The sequence below is a fragment of the Coregonus clupeaformis genome, chromosome 19 (genome assembly GCF_020615455.1).
Source record: "Coregonus clupeaformis isolate EN_2021a chromosome 19, ASM2061545v1, whole genome shotgun sequence".
Classification (NCBI taxonomy): domain Eukaryota; kingdom Metazoa; phylum Chordata; class Actinopteri; order Salmoniformes; family Salmonidae; genus Coregonus; species Coregonus clupeaformis.
Genome location: NC_059210.1, coordinates 37,288,927 through 37,308,586, shown reverse-complemented (window position 1 = coordinate 37,308,586; position 19,660 = coordinate 37,288,927). Strand labels below are relative to the sequence as shown.

The 19,660-nt window shown below is 42.2% G+C and overlaps 2 protein-coding genes across 3 annotated transcripts; both read right to left on the bottom strand.

Moving 5' to 3' along the window:
• Positions 1-2,097: 2,097 nt before the first annotated feature.
• tmem168b (transmembrane protein 168b) lies at positions 2,098-9,838 on the bottom strand. The gene is made up of 5 exons (XM_041837896.2): positions 8,538-9,838; positions 8,085-8,390; positions 7,690-7,832; positions 2,990-3,264; positions 2,098-2,891 (listed from the first exon to the last, which is right to left on the bottom strand). Exons 1-5 carry the CDS (start codon positions 9,363-9,365, stop codon positions 2,344-2,346), a joined length of 2,100 nt encoding a protein of 699 aa, XP_041693830.2. The 5' UTR covers positions 9,366-9,838; the 3' UTR covers positions 2,098-2,343.
• A 2,275-nt stretch (positions 9,839-12,113) lies between these two features.
• Positions 12,114-19,408, bottom strand: bmt2 (base methyltransferase of 25S rRNA 2 homolog). 2 transcript variants are annotated; one of them, XM_041837894.2, is made up of 5 exons: positions 19,169-19,408; positions 15,335-15,476; positions 14,922-15,053; positions 14,633-14,747; positions 12,114-14,286 (listed from the first exon to the last, which is right to left on the bottom strand). In XM_041837894.2, the coding sequence occupies exons 1-5, from the start codon at positions 19,329-19,331 to the stop codon at positions 13,654-13,656; spliced, it is 1,185 nt and encodes a 394-aa protein (XP_041693828.1). In that variant the 5' UTR covers positions 19,332-19,408; the 3' UTR covers positions 12,114-13,653. The 2 variants fall into 2 exon arrangements, with proteins under 2 accessions (XP_041693828.1, XP_041693829.1); XM_041837895.2 differs by having other exon boundaries at positions 12,114-14,253.
• Positions 19,409-19,660: the final 252 nt, after the last annotated feature.

The following is a 19,660-nucleotide window of genomic DNA, read 5'->3' as shown; positions in this document are numbered from 1 at the left end:
TATGTGTTTCAATTCAATTCACCTACCTGTGAGGTGCTGAATGGTTAGACTTTATCAAAGAGGAACTTATTCTTGGTTCCCTTGTAGTTGACCAGAAGCTCCTGGTCTGAGGCTGCGTCCAGGCAGGAATATCCCCCAGTGTTCCCCTGGAGCTTCAGCAGCTTGTTGTAGAGGGCCTCCTTGTAGAGCAGGGATGGGCAACTTTGATGGTGGTGGGGACCACAAAAAATCGGAACTCATCATGGGGGCCGTAGTGGTTCACGGGTCTGCGTACCCACATCCATACCCCCAACTTGCAAGGAAAACATTTTAGCAACCCCCCCCGACAGATTCTGGTTCAGTCATTTTTAACATCACTCATGGAGTGATTTAGAACTTAAAGAATCAGGTGTTAGTGCTGGGCTAGAATAAAACTGTGCACCTATGTGAGTCCCCAGGACTAGGAGTCCTGATTTGAAAAACACTGCTTTAACATTAAGTTTGTTCCAAATCCATAAACTCCTTTAATAGGTAGCCTAATATTCTCTGATCGCCTGAAAGATGGTGGTTAGCTACATTACAGACTAATTGACACTTAATGATCTTATGAAGAGATTACAGAAAAGAACTGCCAGTGTATGCATTTCAAAGCAAAGTGGAATAGACAGACCTAGTTTATTGCATACCAGCAGAGTGCATAATCTGTCCACTGAAACAGTGCCATAATGTATCTGTATATCAATCAATATAATTAAAAACACTGAAATCTCAATTTTTATTGCATAGTCGAGACTTCAGTCAATGCTTAAGATTAAAACGTTGCCATTTTCATACAGTTGATTAGGCTAAGCTTGCATATCTAAATCACTGTATGATATGATAAACCTCAGAAAACAATCACGCATAAATGCAAGATCACGTCCTACATTGGGTCCATATTCCTCCAGGTTGTGCAATCAGTATAGGTACAGTAACAACCCTTAGACTCCCTGAGGTAATTATTGTAGATACCACAAGTCCCAAAAGCAATATAAACAAAGTATTCATACAAAATAAATGAATAGCAGACAGCAGTGATAGGGAAAGGGGAATACCTAGTCAGTTGTACAACTGAATGCATTCAACTGAAATGTGTCTTCTGCATTTAACCCAACCCCTCGACATCCACGTCTTCAGCGCCCGGGGAACAGTGGGTTAACTGCCTTGCTCAGGGGCAGAACGACAGATTTTTACCTTGTCAGCTCGGCGATTCGATCCAGCAACCTTTGGATACTATTCAAAGCTTTGATATAAATTAGTTAATTAAAAGCTGAATATGCAAATAGACCTAGGTGTATGGAATGCCTTGGATAAGAATCAAATATGAAGGTATCAAATTATAAATTCACATATTCCATACTCTTGAAAATAAATGAAATGCCTATTACCGTAATACAATATCTTAGAAACCTGATATCCTTTTTTGAAGGGGGACGAAGGTCATTTGTGAAAAATATCAGATTTACAAAGCTGGATGTATGCATGCTTTGGTCATAATACATGAATGGTGCAATCAGTGTAACCGCTGCAACCTTTAGTGTATGAAAATCCAATCTGGGAGAGTGACAATATGATACCACTTCAGACAGCGGTAGGGTAACATTCTCAGCCTGAACTAGTAATTAAGAGGCAACTCCAAAAAGAAGAAGGTGGGAATAAACCAGAACAACTGGAGTTCAGAGAACAGTACCACTACCCCAATAAACCCACCAAACTAATATAAAGGAATTGATTTAAAACAAAACTCGAATCAAATCAAATAACCACCACCAATGAATGCATAGAATGACTTGTAAGGAATAGCCAAACACTAATTTGGTATAGACATATGTAGTACTACATCAAAATACCATAGTACATCAAAATCAGTAACCTCATATCAGTAACTTAGTACTTTAGCACACATAAGCAAAACATATAGCTCACACACACACTATTTGTAACTGTCTAGTTAGTCATTAAAGGGCTACCTTGGGATTTCAGCATGCTAGCAGATACCCATAGACTTCTATTCATTGTGCTAATGCTAGTTACCTCTAACTTCCTTCATACTGGACACAGAGACATAAAATGGTATCCATGAGTTCATCTGACTCTGGGGAAGTAGATAAATGGCCTCATTGCCAAAATCCCAAAGTATCCCTTTAAGGTTTCACAATCAACAGCTGCCTTCACTGAGGGTCCTAAAAACTCAGCTATCAATCTCACACAACCAATCAATCAATTACAAAAACTGATTTAGAAAACATTCCTGTACGGTGACAAACATGTGTAAATACAAAGTGGAAAAGCCTTAGTCAGTATGATTCATACAGAGGTGAATTTCTAAGATTTGACCAGCTTGAACCCTTGGCCAGTGTCTAGTATGGCTGGGGGGAACCAGTTGAGTTTGACCCTTTTGAGGCACTGTAGGCAGACACTGCATAGCCAAAGCAGGTTCAGCCCACCGCACCAGAGCGCTAACTGGACCACGGGGTAGGTCATCCTGGGGAAGTACATCCTCCAGTGTTTGGTGACATCACTTTCTGTGGGCAGGTGCAGTGTGTAATCACTCCAGTGCTTGGAGATGCCGTAGGCGGCGGTGACCGTCCTTCCCCTCTCCGACCACTGGATGGTGCTGTCTACATTGCAGTTGTACTCCACCCACTGGGAGGTGAAGTCCCCGAGCTGGGGGGCGTCCTGGAGCTCGACATCCGTGGCTCGGGCTAGCTGGGCCCCCTGCACCGCCACATAAAGCCCCCCCACCTTCCTCACCTGCTTCACCCAGGGTAGGGAGTTCTCACTGTCCAGGACCAGGATGAGGCGGGAGCAGTAGTCACTGTTCTTCTCTCTCCACCACTCCAGGATCTGGTCCAGTTGAAGGGTGCCCCCTCCTGACAGACAACCACAGCACCATAAAATAATGTGCTACAGACAGTGAGTTAAAGTAACTGAGCTTCACAGAATGACAAAACTTCTAAGTGATTCGTACCTGCTAGTGCCCACTCCCCGCTGCGGTGGGTGTGTCCACTGTAGAACACCACGTAGGTGTCGTGGCGAGGCCCATCGGCTGTGCAGAGCTCCATGAAGGCCTTGAGCTTCACCTGTAGGGCTTCCAGAGTCACCCCGCTGGTGGAGTAGTCGCAGCCGAACGTCTCGATCATGTGGTGGGAGAAAAAACTCTGTATACTGTTCAACATGCCCGTGGAATGCATGTTCAACATATGTACCTGGTCCGGAGGTAACAGAGTGGGCTGCCCATCAGGACTGCAAGGGAGAGAGGGAATGAAAGGGTGAAGAGAAGGGAAGGAGTGAGGATGAGTGCAGTAAGAATAAGTTAAATGAAAGACTGTGTAAAAAAGTATGCGCCTGTGTGTTGAGTAAGTATAGTATAGCATATACTGTACAGTGCCTTCAGAAAGTATTCACACCCCTTGACTTGTTCCACATTTTGTTGTGCTACAGCCTGAATTCAAAATGGATTAAAAAATAAAAACTCCTCACCCATCTACACACAATACCCCATAATGACATGTTTTTAGACATATTTGCAAATGTATTGAAAATGAAATACAGAAGTATCTCATTTACATAAGTATTCACACCCCTGAGTCAATACATGTTAGAATCTTCTTTGGCAGTGATTATAGCTGTGAGTCTTTCTGGGTAAGTCTCTAAGAGCTTTGCACACCTGGATTGTACAATACTTGCACATTATTCTTTTAAAAATTATTCCAAGCTCTGTCAAGTTGCTTGTTGATCATTGCTAGACAGCCATTTTCAAGTCTTGCCATAGATTTTCAATCCGATTTAAGTCAAAACTGTAACTAGGTCACTCAGGAACAATCAATGTCGTCTTGGTAAGCAACTCCAATGTAGATTTGGCAATGTGTTTTAGGTTAGTGTTGCTGAAAGGTGAATTGGTCTCCCAGTGTCTGTTGGAAAGCAGACTGAACCAGGTTTTCCTCAAGAATTTTGCCTGTGCTTAGCTCTATTCCGTTTATTTTTTATCCTAAAAAACTCCCCAGTCCTTAATGATTACAAGCATACCCATAACCAATGTTCCCTCTAATTTCTTGGGACACTGAGCAAATGTTTTGTCTTGTGAGCGGAAACTTGAACGTTGTGAGAATTTTGTGCAACTTCCAGCGCGGTTTACAGTGAACACTGAAGCTGTACCCTTACAGTTTTAGACAGTAGCCAAAAGGCTATTGTGGCTATTTGAGCATAATGTAGGCCTACCAACAAAACCAATGGAGCAAATCCCATAACATTTTACATGGAAATAGCTTTTGATTTCTATGATATAGCCTACAGTAGCCTATATGTGGTGTTCAATGCAGGCCTACATTGCATGATACTTTTAGAAAACATTTTTACATTATGAAGGGCTTGACATTCATTCATTATTTGTTTACTTGGTCTGTAACACCATGGGCCAAATAGGTGTTTGTAAATTGCAATGTATTGTGTGATGCAAGAAACCATTTTACAAAATTAAATGTATTATTATTATAATTATCATACAGATAATTAGACAATGTAGGCTACCCCTCTGCCTATTGGTTTATTTGCATATTCGAGCCTGTCTCAAAATACAACACTGCTCCTTTAATTAAAACATAAGCTTCTTTTTTTTTTTTTTTATCTGACTGGCTTTTCAAAGACAGCTTGAAATGAAGCCTACATGTTTCGTGCTCTTGTAGGAAGCAGTAACTACCCATTGCTGACCTACACTTAATAATTAGCTAACTAGCAAAGAATATCAACAAATGTGCATATGCGCGGCTCTGATCTACTGTGAAAAGCGCATTCACTCACGGGTGATTAAAAGACCGCTCGTGGGCTACCCCCGACAATAGAATTCTCTGACTGCCTACAAAAAGACTTAATCTTGCAAAGTTTGATTTGTTGCATTGAAAAGGGGCCGATATAATGTTGATTCGATCACAGAAAAAACGTTGATCTATATATAGTGCAAACTAGTGGGGCGAGTAAAGTTCAATCTCTTGCGTCTCTGCGCGGCATGACATTTCTTCTGCGCTGCAGTCCTGGAGGAAGTGTGCAGCCGCGCACACGCGCAGTTCAGAGGGAACATTGCCCATAACATGATGCAGCCACCACTATACTTGAAAATATGGAGAGTGGAATTCAGTAATGTGTTGTATTGGATTTGCCCCAAACATAAAACTTTGTATTCAGGACATAAAGTTAATTTCTTTGCCACATTTTTTGCAGTATTACTTTAGTGCCTTGTTGCAGACAGGGTGCATTATTTTAGAATATTTTTATTCTGTACTGGCTTCCTTCTTTTCACTTTGTCAATTAGGTAGGTTAGTATTGTGGAGTAACTACAATGTTGTTAATCCATCCTCAATTTTCTCCTATCACAGCCATTAAACTCTAACTGTTTTAAAGTCACCATTGGCCTCATGGTGAAATCCCTGAGCGGTTTCCTTCCACTCCGGCAGCTGAGTTAGGAAAGACGCCTGTATCTTTGTAGTGACACCATAGACGCCTGTATCTTTTAATTACACCATACAAAGGGATATTCAATGTCTGCTTATTTTTTAACCCATCTACCAATAGGTGGCCTTCTTTGCGAGGCAATGGAAAACCTCCCTGGTCTTTGTGGTTGAATCGGTGTTTGAAATTCTCTGCTCGACTGAGGGACCTTACAATTATGTGTTGGGTACAGAAAGTAGGTAGTCATTCAAAAATCATGTTAAACACTATTATTGCACACAGAGTGAGTCCATGCAACTTATTATGTGACTTGTTAAGCAAATGTTTACTCCTTAACTTGTAGCTTGCCATAACAAAGGGGTTGAATACTTCTTGACTCAAGATACAGTGGGGGAAAAAAGTATTTAGTCAGCCACCAATTGTGCAATTTCTCCCACTTAAAAAGATGAGAGAGGCCTGTAATTTTCATCATAGGTACACGTCAACTATGACAGACAAATTGAGGGAAAAAAATCCAGAAAATCACATTGTAGGATTTTTAATGAATTTATTTGCAAATTATGGTGGAAAATAAGTATTTGGTCATCTACAAACAAGCAAGATTTCTGGCTCTCACAGACCTGTAACTTCTTCTTTAAGAGGCTCCTCTGTCCTCCACTCGTTACCTGTATTAATGGCACCTGTTTGAACTTGTTATCAGTATAAAAAAAGACACCTGTCCACAACCTCAAACAGTCACACTCCAAACTCCACTATGGCCAAGACCAAAGAGCTGTTAAAGGACACCAGAAACAAAATTGTAGACCTGCACCAGGCTGGGAAGACTGAATCTGCAATAGGTAAGCAGCTTGGTTTGAAGAAATCAACTGTGGGAGCAATTATTAGGAAATGGAAGACATACAAGACCACTGATAATCTCCCTCGATCTGGGGCTCCACGCAAGATCTCACCCCGTGGGGTCAAAATGATCACAAGAACGGTGAGCAAAAATCCCAGAACCACACGGGGGGGACCTAGTGAATGACCTGCAGAGAGCTGGGACCAAAGTAACAAAGCCTGCCATCAGTAACACACTACGCCGCCAGGGACTCAAATCCTGCAGTGCCAGACGTGTCCCCCTGCTTAAGCCAGTACATGTCCAGGCCCGTCTGAAGTTTGCTAGAGTGCATTTGGATGATCCAGAAGAGGATTGGGAGAATGTCATATGGTCAGATGAAACCAAAATAGAACTTTTTGGTAAAAACTCAACTCGTTGTGTTTGGAGGACAAAGAATGCTGAGTTGCATCCAAAGAACACCATACCTACTGTGAAGCATGGGGGTGGAAACATCATGCTTTGGGGCTGTTTTTCTGCAAAGGGACCAGGACGACTGATCCGTGTAAAGGAAAGAATGAATGGGGCCATGTATCGTGAGATTTTGAGTGAAAACCTCCTTCCATCAGCAAGGGCATTGAAGATGAAATGTGGCTGGGTCTTTCAGCATGACAATGATCCCAAACACACCGCCCGGGCAACGAAGGAGTGGCTTCGTAAGAAGCATTTCAAGGTCCTGGAGTGGCCTAGCCAGTCTCCAGATCTCAACCCCATAGAAAATCTTTGGAGGGAGTTGAAAGTCCGTGTTGCCCAGCGACAGCCCCAAAACATCACTGCTCTAGAGGAGATCTGCATGGAGGAATGGGCCAAAATACCAGCAACAGTGTGTGAAAACCTTGTGAAGACTTACAGAAAACATTTGACCTGTGTCATTGCCAACAAAGGGTATATAACAAAGTATTGAGAAACTTTTGTTATTGACCAAATACTTATTTTCCACCATAATTTGCTAATAAATTCATTAAAAATCCTACAATCTGATTTTCTGGAGAGAAAAAAATTCTCATTTTGTCTGTCATAGTTGACGTGTACCTATGATGAAAATTACAGGCCTCTCTCATCTTTTTAAGTGGGAGAACTTGCACAATTGGTGGCTGACTAAATACTTTTTTCCCCCACTGTATTTCAGCTTTCATTTTTTATTAATTTGTAAACATTTCAAATAAAACTTTGACATTATGGGGGTATTGTGTGTAGGCCAGTGACACAAAATCTCAATTTAATCTATTTTAAATTCAGGCTGTAACAACAAAATGTGGAAAAAGTCAAGGGGTGTGAAATATATATATATATAGAGAGAGAGAGTGTCCACTATCCATACATTTGGGTGTCCACTATCCATAAATTCCTACCTGCAATAGTTGGTGGGGATGACCACTGCATACCCCACACATGTGCCGCCTAGGCAGTTCCCCAGCTCATAGAAGAGGCCGTGGAACAGAGACTCCAGAGCCAGGACCAGCAGGAGCATACTCATAAAGATACTACTGGAGGACTGAGACAGACAGACAGACACAATGGGTCACATTCACACACTAACCAAAAAAGGAGGACTATGAAATTGAAAAGATGGCTCTGAATATGTATGACCTCAAAAACTATGGGAAAGTGTCCGATATCAATTTATTTTACGTCAGTTAACAGAGCTTATCAACAAAACAAACAGACTATGTTATATGAGCCATCAAGGTATAACATTGCTGGTCTGGACTGAATAACAGTGCTATATCAATGACTGGAGACATACCTGCCATGATAAAGCAGCCAGGATGATGGTGGACACCAGACTGAAGAGCACCAGGCGTTCAGAGATGAGACAGAAGTGTCTGACTCCTTTAGAGGCCATAACCTTGTCTAGGCAACTGTTCCCGGATCCCTGGGCCAGACACACCCTCTGGCAGTCACTCAGCTTGGTGTGGAAGCCCCACAGAGTGATGATGAACACCACGTGACAGATGGCCCAGAACACCCCACTTAGCATGAAGCCCGGGATCATCAGGTACCACTGGTCCAGGTCCACCAGCTTCAGGGCTGCCAGGACCCAGAAACCCACCTGGGTGGGACCACAATGGAAGTAAGTCTACTGTTGACTATGTGTTTTTATACACAATTATTTTTCAAGTGTGCATCATTGTACTCACATGGTTGGGGCAACTCTATATGCATTTTAAATTTGTCAAATAAAATTAATTAAAATCACCTCCACCAGCAGCAGAGGCAGGAGGGACATCCTGTGCCACAGCCCCCTCCAGGCAAGGTAGGGCAGCCAGCGCTCGGTCACCGACAGCCCACTGAAGTACACATCCAGCAAGGGGTCGCAAATCAGCTGGCTGAAGAAACATGCGAGGGCGAAGGGGTTGGTGGTGATGCCCAGCGCCTTGAAAAACAGCACTGCGGTGATGATGGAGAAGCAGACCAGGTTGGGCAGGGCCAGGAGAGCCTTCATGCGCAGGGCCACCATCAGAGTAGCTAGGGCCACCACAAGCACCACTACGCTCATGGACTTCTGGATGAGTAAGGCAGTACTGGCGATGGCAAAGCCTGCCAGCTCCAGGGCCTCTGCTGAGGTGAGGAAGGCAGGGCGGTACCTGGTGCAGCCGCACATCCTCTCCAGCAGAGCCCACAGCGTCCTCAAGACAACACTGGCCAGCAGCAGGTAGTTGGTGGCTTGCTCCTTGATGTTGCTCTCCAGAGTCGGGTTGTTGAGGAAACACAGGAGGCCAAGCAGGAAGCCAAACCACAGGTGGAGGAGGCTCAGGCTGACTTTTTCCATGCTGAAGTAATAGTACAGTATACTTGCTATCCCGAGGACAAACAGGGCCAGAACAAATATGATGAGGATCATGGGTTCTTCAGTCTTCTCCCATCGCACATAGAGCCCCAGACAGAGAGCCACCAGCAGGTGCAGACCAGACAGGTAGCCTAGACATCTGACAGAGGACCACATGTTGACCTCTCCGTTGACCTCCTCCAGTCTGGTAATCGCTGCATGCAGACAGTGGCTGACACAGTACCGTAAGCGACACATTTTGATATATAGGAGTAGCTAACTGTTAGTTACAGCTGGTATTAGTTAAGAGTTCAGAGGCAATTAAAACCTTTCCATGAAGCTAACTTAGCTAGCTAGCTAACGTTCGATTGCAAGACTATGGCGAAAAAATATCACTCACTAGCCACCTTGAACTAACAGAGCAGCAAACTTTGAGCTAGTAGTCCAAGCTAGCTAACGTTAGCTAGAAGTTACTAGCTGTTGCTAGTTAGCTAGCTACATGATTTGCCGGTAGTTAGCTTGCAGTTGTACGACTAGCAGATTGTACGCTTGATTACATGGTCCGTTTACTGTTTCTCTTCTTTCGTGTGTAAATAGCCAAGTCGCATACAAACCTAGCTAGCTCAAATTAATTCATTTCGCTTGAAGGAGCAGCAGACAAAAATACTTATTTTCCACTTTGAAAACTTTTCGGTCAGATGACTGCCGCCATCAATCTAGAACGACTACGTTCCTACGGCAAGTCAGTAGTAGAAACAAAGTGGCTGAGCAGGAAGTCGAAGTATGGAAATTCAAAAAGTGTGATGACTGATCAATAATAAAGCTAGACGTACTGTAAATGAGGCTCTTTCACTGAATATTCAAATTACAATTACCTTCTCAATATACGCAAAACATACACCTTCACATATTTATGCCCTAACTAACAAATATGATCAATGCCTAGTCAGCAGATTGTAACGGGATAATATGACGCTCAATTAGCCGTTACAGGATAGGCTGTTTGGCGTAGCACAGATATTTTTCGACCAACTTTGGCCATACTATCTTCGTTCTCGAGTCGGCCAAACATGTATCTTCTGAAATGTATGTGTCCAGTTGCAGGTGGTTCGTTTGAATTTAGAAAATGCTCCATTATTAATATATATAGATATATATGTAATCCAACAATGTATATTCTGCTATCTTGACTATTTCATATCTTCTCTCATTGATTGAGAGTTGAGTCCACCCTAAAGTGCCGTATGTCATGACACTCACCTGTCTCGATCAATGAGAGAAGATTTGAAATAGAAAAAGATGGCTTTTTTTTTTTTTCATACTACACATCGTTTGATGACTTCATTAAGCAAAAAAAATTGAATGTAATAATGGAGCATTTTCTAAATTCAAACAAACCACCTGAAACTGGACATTTTAGAAGATACACATTTGGCCGAATCGAGAACGACGATGGTATCACCAAGTTAAGGTTGGTCGAAAAGTCTGTGATACGCCAAAACAGTACCTATCTTGTAACAGCTATTGAAAGCATTACAATCTACTAGCTAAGCAATACCATGAGTCGATAGTTTACCTCAGTCCTATAGAAAAACAGTTAATGAAGAGGACACAATAATAACACATGCACACTGCATTTCCATTCATTTATAAAAGAGAAGGGAAAAAAAACATATGCACACATTGTCCTGTAATTGTCGAAATCCTTAATACTGAAAATGAAGCTATTCGTGCAAGTAATGGACTTAAAAACAAACTCTTGGAAGACAGATCCACAGATGAGATGTATCACTAAATGCTAACTGGTACAATTCACAATGCTCAAGAAAATGAACTATAATGAGAAATGTATTTTGTATTTTCTGTTACTAAAGAGAAATAGTTGAAAGTACACCAAACATGAACTGACCAGAAAGTTATCTAGTTACAAACAGATTTATAGCAAGATGTAATTATTAGCAATGAAAAAGGACAAATTTAAACAAAATACATTGTTCTTAGGGTAAAACATTGAGCCAATGATACTTTGCAGTGGTAGATGGTAGTAGGTAGCTCATTTGGACAGTTGCACATAACAAACATTTGGCAATGGAAGCCCGTTGTATGCTGCCAAGTGAAAAGTGTGAGTTTTCCAACATACAGTATGGGCATGAGAATCAGGATTGCAAAAACATTACTGGGGATAAGAAGGCACCTTTAAGATTACAGGTATCCTGATGTACATCATACTGTGTATACTAATAAAGACTATGGTAGTTTGCATTGCATCCCAAATGGCATCCTATTCCCAATATAGTGCACTAGTTTCGAGCAAGGCCCATAAAGAATAGGGTGCCATTTGGGAGACAAACTAAATCCCCCATGACAGGAATCACATTACTCATGGCAGCTGAGAGATTAGTCTATTATTTATGAAGTAAAGTGCCACAGACAAGTACATTACGACAAACACACATCCTACATATCCACAAACACACTAAAGGGGAACAAAAAACAGACCTTCCCCCATAAGATACAGTACAGTACTTTCAGGATACACCTGGCTATTGCTAAAATGCACTTTGATGGGATCAGAAGTTGCGTGACTAATGATGACAGCAGGGTATTAGTGCAAAACCTCATTGAGGTGAATCATTTGGAATTGTATGAGCGCTCATAACAAGATAATTTTGAATTGTATGGAGTTAAAACTTTTTTTTTTAAAGCAGAGTACACATTTAGTACTTTCATGTTGTGGATGAAAATACATCTAAAGCGATATAGTCAAATCTACTTACTGATGCAATGAATGACTCAGTATTTGTTGATACTATACCTATACTGGCAACCCATGAATGAAAAAGTCTATATAAAAAATGTAAATCATACAAAAACAAGTAATATTTTTAATGCAGCAATGTGACTAATGGTAGAGCGTGGCACAAGCGCCAGGGTTGTGGGTTCGATTCCCACAGGGGACCAGTACGAAAAAAGTATTCAAATGTATGCACTCACTACTGTAAGTCGCTCTGGATAAGACAGTCTGCTAAATGACTAAAATGTCAATGTAAAAATGCTTAAGGCAAATGTTTCTCTCCTCAGATACGAAGTAGAGTAAAGGAAGAGAGATGAACAGCAACTGTGACAGCTAGAGCGGTAGTCTCTTGGTCGACCCGTTTCACTTCAGTGGACATAATAATAAGATAATATATTTTATCGCCACATACACCAGATAGGTGCAGTGAAATGTGTTGTTTTAAAAGGGTCAGCCATAGTAGTAGAGTGCCCCTGGGAGTAAATTAGGGTTAAGTGCCTTGATCAAGGACACAGAGCGTGGGCAGTATTATTTTTCAGAATATGTTACCAGTACCTATAAAGAAGCAAATACATTAATACAGACCTATTATTGATCTGATAATGTAGCCTACATATTGTTCCTAAAAAAAAAGTTTGATTACAAATAAGGATGTAATGAAAAATGCTAAATCTTCTGGGTTACAACGTTGAAGGTAAATTAACATTGATTTAAACAGCAGTTTCTTCACACCAGCACAGAAAAGAGAGCAATGACTATTTCGCAACTCGTACCATGTTACACTATGAGAAAAACACTGTTAAGTTTCACATTAGTAAAAGTAATTACGTACGCCTATCTTAAAGTTCTGAAAATGCTATAAATCTCTATTGTAAGAGACATTAAATCAGCCAAAAAAATATGCTGAATTAAACGCAGTTTTCACACATCGTGTTGGACAAGACCAGTGTTCAAAAGGGAACAAATCCATTTTTGGGGGCTGAGTACAACAATGTATTTTTCTTTATTTTGGGGGGAAATTAAATGCACACCAAGAATTAGAGAAAGTCTAGCCGCGCCTGACTAACATCTCAATCTCTCCACTCCAACCAAACTTGACAACCCTCTGTGGTATCAGTCTATTTAAGAGGGATTTAAAGTCAGCGGCTTGCTGGCACTGAAGCACATTCACTGTTTAACTACTAAGACAAAGCCTTTGAAGGAGTAAAGATTGGTTTTCTTCTGTTAGTAGAGTGTGACAGATCAAAGATGGGATAAAAAGCAAGGGGCAGACTAACGCTGTCTATCCTGAGGGCATTCAGCTACCAAGTCTTTATTTTAAAAAACTACTTCATTTATTGAAGTGTGTGTGTGTGTGTGTGTGTGTATATTGAGCGACTAACCATGGAAAAATAAACGGACTTCTGTAAACGTCTTTTTCTTTCACTCTGTGCAAACTGCATTGTTTAGTTAAGGGAGAAGAGGAGGAGTGTGAGAAGAATGCAGCAGGTTCATTTGGTAGCGCAGCAGTAGGGTACAGACAGACTGTCTCAAATCGCTCCCTATCCCTCCCCCTTGGCCCTAACCACTCCATGTTGCATGTCTGAAGGCTCTGGGTAGGTATAAGCAGTGTGGCAGTAAAGCTTCACCCATATTGCTTCCACCTACCAGATCTGCAAACATTGAAGGGTTATGGCCAAGAGGAGTGGTAGGGATTGAATTGAAACTGGTAAAAGAGAAGAGAGTAGCTAGTAGGGTTTTAGCTGGTCTAGCTCAGCTCTGCAGCAGAATGGGGTCCTCCAGCTCGTGTAGGAAGGGCACAGAGCTGCTCTGGCTCTCTCCGCTATCTGAGTCATATGGTGTGTCGGGCAGCTCCGTGAAGCCCCACGCCAGCTGGTCATCCTCGAAGTCGGAGCGCGCCTGAACTGGCACATCGGTGTAGTCCTCCTCCTCGGGGGATTGGAAGTCCTGAGGGATGTAGAGCATCTCGGGGTAGTTACGACTGACCAGGTCGCTGGTGGTGGCCAGGGACACCTTGCGGAAGGCGATGAGGTGCATGTGGGAGAACTTGATGTACTTGCAACGCCTGAAGCCAAGCGACTCCACCGCCACGCGCCAGCTGCGCATCATGAGGGAGTGGCGGTTCTGGTGGGAGGAGTCTGGGGTGATGATGAGCAGCAGGCCGTGCAGTTCCAGAAGCTCGTGGGCCTTCTTGCAGCAGATCCAGCGCTGGTAAGGCGAGGGGAAGTAGGAGAGGAGCAGGGAGAAGACTACCACGTGGAAGAGCTGGGCGGGCAGGGCGTCGATGGGGCTACGCAGCTGTCTCAGGAAGGCTTCGACAGCGTCGCCAGCCAGCTGCAGAGGCTGCTGGAGCTGGAGGTTGAGGAAGTCACACTTGTATACACTCTGGGTGGGAGAGGGTAGAAACATATACTTTAGAGCATCACTCAAGTTGTTCTGATCATGCAGTGGCATTTTAGACCCACATCCAAGACCCACTGTTCTTAATCCATTCGACGCTAACATTCTGCCAGTTCCTTCACAGCAGGTCAGGTTTAATTTCCATCAAGTGTTGACAGTCCCTGTCAAGGGACAGCATTGTTCTGTGGTCTGATATTCACACAATGAGCTAGCTACAAGTCTAGAAAACCCCTGACATTTTGTCCTGGCAGCAGATGAGTGAGTAAGACAGTAAGAGTCAGGAATTCTAGCAGGGACCGAGGGAGTGATCACGGACAGTAATAGTACATACCTCGACCGCAGGCACTATGTCAATACCGACTGTGAGGAACTCGTCAAACTTCAGGAAGGGGTTAAAACAGCTGCCAACATCCAGCAGCCGCATTTTACCAAGCTGGGGGATGGACCTGCAACCAGAGAAATCAGAGCCGTTAAAAGTGAGCGTTAAATCCAACATACAGTGAGCATGCTTAATGAGAGCAGTAGCTAATAGAAGTAAGATGTGTCAATATGAACGCACAACCGAGCAAAATAGTCCGATAAAAATGGATGTTTGATTTAACACTGTCACAATCCAGTACCTGGGGATAGAGGAGCTATAGGGCTGGTCACTCAGCGCTGTGGCCGACATGGCCATGGCAAGCCTGGCACTCTTCTCATCCTTCTCCAACATTCTCTTCATCCCACCAGCCAGGAAATACTCCTGGCAAACACTGGAAAAAGTAGTCCCGAAACATCACACATAATGGTATTAATGTCTCACTGTTAAAACGACAGTGATGTGCAAAGAAATAAAGGGTCAAATCCTAACTTTCCATTGGAATCAATGCATGACTAAGTGAAAATTCAACAAGCAGAAGTTAAGATTTACCCTACAGTGTTGCTATCCAAAGGGCTGGATGAGTAATCAGAGTAAGCATAGAGCAGTGGAGTTCTGAGCTAGTACAGCCAGAGGGTTATTTACATTGTCTCCTTTTGTGGGGGACTATTTTACCTGCGACACCACTCGATGCGTCCCTCTCCCTCGCAGGTCTTGGCCCAGTGGTTGTCAGCCAGGTTCCTCATGGCCAGGGCGTATTCACTCAGAGTCTGTTCATCTTCACAGTGCTCCCGCCAGATCTTCTCAAAATCACCCACTGTGGAAAGTTAACAGGCAGCAGGAGGTTGAAACAGAGTTAACAAACCCAACCCAACTAAAATCACCTCACACCATACAGTATGACATACAGTTAGTAAAACTACTAAGCACTGTAGGCTACATGAATGTGGGCCAGACACTGATGCTTTGTTTTCCATTTCATTTCATCACATTCAAATTCATCATTACAAATGGTAGGAATTGAAAGTTAGTCCTGTCAGTTTTGTTTATAAAAATTACTCGCAAGCATAGTACGTACGTAGACGTAGAGTACACAATAAGCCAACATGAATGTACTTACTTGTAAAGTGTGGCCATTCAATCAATAGAGGAATCACAATCGTTCAGCTCTTCACAAATGAACACCACAGGTTAAAACTTCTGACGCAAAATTGCTTCAACATTTTCAAAACAGTTACTCGTCATGATCCTTCAGGCATTAGAGGCATATCTGAAAACAGGATTTTCAATAGAAGTCTTCACATCTGTTCCTAGGCCTATATCGTCACAAATTCCCTGCAACAGGTCTTCCCAGACGCACAGCAGAATGTGTGTTTCGAGAGCAAACATGCTGATAAGGAAGAAATCCCATGACCACAAGGGAAAAAACCTATATCAGATTTGCAGAAATGAAACGACAACAAGACGAGCTGGAATAAACAGCAGTAGTATAAAGCATGATTACTGTGGTACCAAGGCCAAGCAGACCAGATCATGATTACTGTGGTACCAAGGCCAAGCAGACCAGATCATGATTACTGTGGTACCAAGGCCAAGCAGACCAGACCATGCTTTACTTATTAACCAATCATGGTGTCAGCTGACAGGGTATTTTCTGGAGCATCAGCTAGCCAGTCCTTCTGCTAGAGTGGAAAGGACCTGTTGAATGCTACTGTTTTTTAAAACTTATTTTGTGTGATGATTGCAATACAGTAGGAAATATACATATTCATACATGTTGCTATTTTTCAGCAGCCCGGCATCTAGCCAAACCAAAGGTAGATGAACAAAACAAAAAACATAGGCTGCAGAGCAAAAATACTAATAAGCCTAGGGCTGGATTCATTTTTTACATTTTACATGTTTAGTCATTTAGCAGACGCTCTTATCCAGAGCGACTTACAGTTAGTGAGTGCATACATAATGTTTTTATTTTCCCCCGTGGGAATCGAACCCACAACCCTGGCGTTGCAAACGCCATGCTCTACCAACTGAGCTACAAGCCGTAGCGCTGAAGTTCGGCGTTACAGCGTAATTTAAAATGTAAAGGTAATTTCCGATTGAGCCGACATATGCAGCGTTTACCTTGAATGCAGTCTCTGCTAACACGGGAACACTGCCTTTACATTTTGATATCACGCTGTAACGCAGCTCTTCAGCACTATGGATTGAATCTAGCCCCTAGATGCTGCCCAGTTTGATAATCACAACATAAGAGCACAGGGCAAATCAACCATTCAACTGGTAGAATAACTTAACACAACAAAGACAAACTGAAACTGTGGCACTGGACATTCTTTCAGTAAGAATGGGGTGGGTGTGTTACATATTAGGATAGAATGTTTTATATGTACAGTATCCTATTAACAATATAATCTTTGCACCAAAACACCAGTATTTTTCCTTCATACCTTGTTCTCCATCTTCTTTTTAGATAGGGAGCCAATTTGTTTTCAGCACCTTTATTTCCATGACTGATCAAAACTAGTTTGCATGCTCTCTCTTGTCCCTCTGCAGCAGGCATACAGTGCCTTCAGAAAGTATTCACACCCCTTGACTTTTTCCACATTTTGTTGTGTTACAGCCTGAATTTAAAATTGATTAAAATTGAGATTTTGTCGTCAATGGCCTACACACACAACCATGATGTCAATGTGGAATTATGTTTTTCGAAAATGAAAAGCTAAAATGTCTTGAGTCAATACGTATTCAACCCCTTTGTTATGGAAAGCCTGTATCTATACACTCAGTCACTATAAATATACAGGTGTACTTCCTAACTCAGTTGCCAGAGAGGAAGGAAACCACTCAGGGATTTCACCAAGAGGCCAATGGTGACTTTAAAACAGTTACAGAGTTTAATAGCTGTGATAGGAGAAAACTGAGGATGGATCAACAACATTGTAGTTACTCCACAATACTAACCTAAATGAAAGAGTGAAAGAATGAAGCCTGTACATAATACAAATATTCCAAAACATGCATCCTGTTTGCAAGAAGGCACTAAAGTAATACTGCCTACTTATCTAATCAAGATATTAGTGTTTTATTTTACAAATGTTTGAATTTTTCTTCCACTTCAACATATTTTGTGTAGATCGTTGTAAAAAAAAAAAAAGACAAATCAATTTTAATCCCATTTTGTATCACAACAAAATGTGGGGAAAAAGTCAAGGGGTGTGAATACTTTCAGAAGGCACTGTATGGTGAGCAATATGTTTGGAACGTCGAATCGCAATAAAATCACAGTATCGCAATACATACCGTATCGGCCCCTAAATATCATGATAATATCGTATCGTGAGGTCCCTGGCAATTCCATGCCCTATTAGGAATATGTTTACTGGCAGATTCCTCCATTGGTTACATCTGTACTGCCTGCCCTACGTCCGAATGGAAGACAAATTCCTGCAAAAGCCAATAAAGTGAACTGAACTAGAAATGCCTTCATTCATCTCCTGACCTCTTTATGTTGTTTGCTTTGTGACCAATGATACGTGAAGGGTCCAATAGGGAAAAGCATGTTTTCTTTACCTTTGGGCACTGTTTTCAATGAAAGGACCTAAATATTGGAGTTACTACCAAGGAGATAGGAGGATTCTGTCTCAATACTAGACCTTTCAGAGTCCACTTTGAAGTACATGTTAGAAAATGTTTGTTCATAACAGACTCAATTGAGCAACTCTGGATGAGTATGTGCTCATACTATTGGCATATGCCTGTGTCTCATAACATCCCATATTGGATGAGCATGAACTTGATGTTTTACTTGTAGGGTCTTGTTCTTTTCAGTTTCAGAATAGGGGTGTATTCCTTAGTCGGATTCCGTTGCAAAACGTTTGCAAAACAAACCAACCTGAATTTGTCCAATAGAAACTCTCGTTTTCGTTGCAAAACGTTTTCCGATTGGAGTAAACGGTTTCCGTTGCTAAACATTTAGCAACAGACCAAACATTTTGCTAGGGAATCGGACAATTGAATACACCCCTGACGTCACACAAAATGCCATACAACCCTGGTTGATCGCTCTGCCAGTACCCATGATCCAATATGTTATAATTTAACAACCTTACCAAATCACTGTAGGGCTGTAAGAGAGGCGATTATTATAACAAAATGGATGACTGCCAAATCATCTAATTAGGGACAAACAAGGCAAGCATAGCCTAGTTTAAAATGCACACTACAGATTGAAATATTCACAGGCGGCCCTGATCTAGCGTTCGTCTAACCATTGGTTAAAAATAAGTGAATGTAACGTTAACAACATGTAGTATGATTGCATGACAATGTTTTTAAGATAGTAGAGCAGAGAGACCCTGACATGTTGCCAATCACTTGCAGTTTGTGCAAGGCCCCAAAAATAGGAATTAACATTAACTACCTAATCAGGGCCTTGTTTTCGAACAATTGAAATAGCCCGTTTGCTGAGAGACTCCGTACCCCTGAATTGAGTAAAGCGCAGCGTACCTTCTCGGTATTTTCTTCGCAGCTTTCTATGGACGTTCTTGACGACTCCGGACAGTTTTTCCTGCTCCTTCTTCTTGCATCGTGTTTCTTTCGGAATGAGAACGTAGCACGGCTCCAGTTCGGTTTCTGTCTCTCCTGTCTCAGCATTGTTCACCGGGTCCATAGTCCTACGCCACTTCTTCTCCTTCTTCTCCTTCTTCACATCTAGCTACTAGCTAGCTACCGGTGTCGGCCTCTGCGCACCGGGTCCACTAGCCAACTACGCGCGCGCTGATTGGTTCGCCTGGAAATATATACCGTGGAGTTGACAGCTGTATGACCAATCACAGAGCTGAAAACAGAAACGCCTTCTTATAAAATTTGTAGCGTCAGCATACACTTGCATGTCCTGTTTGCTGTTTAAATTGAATTTTACCTAAGATTATGGACATACTGACAAGACACATGTCTCTCCGCCCTAACAATGGGCTGTCTAGTTCTCGCCTCTACTTT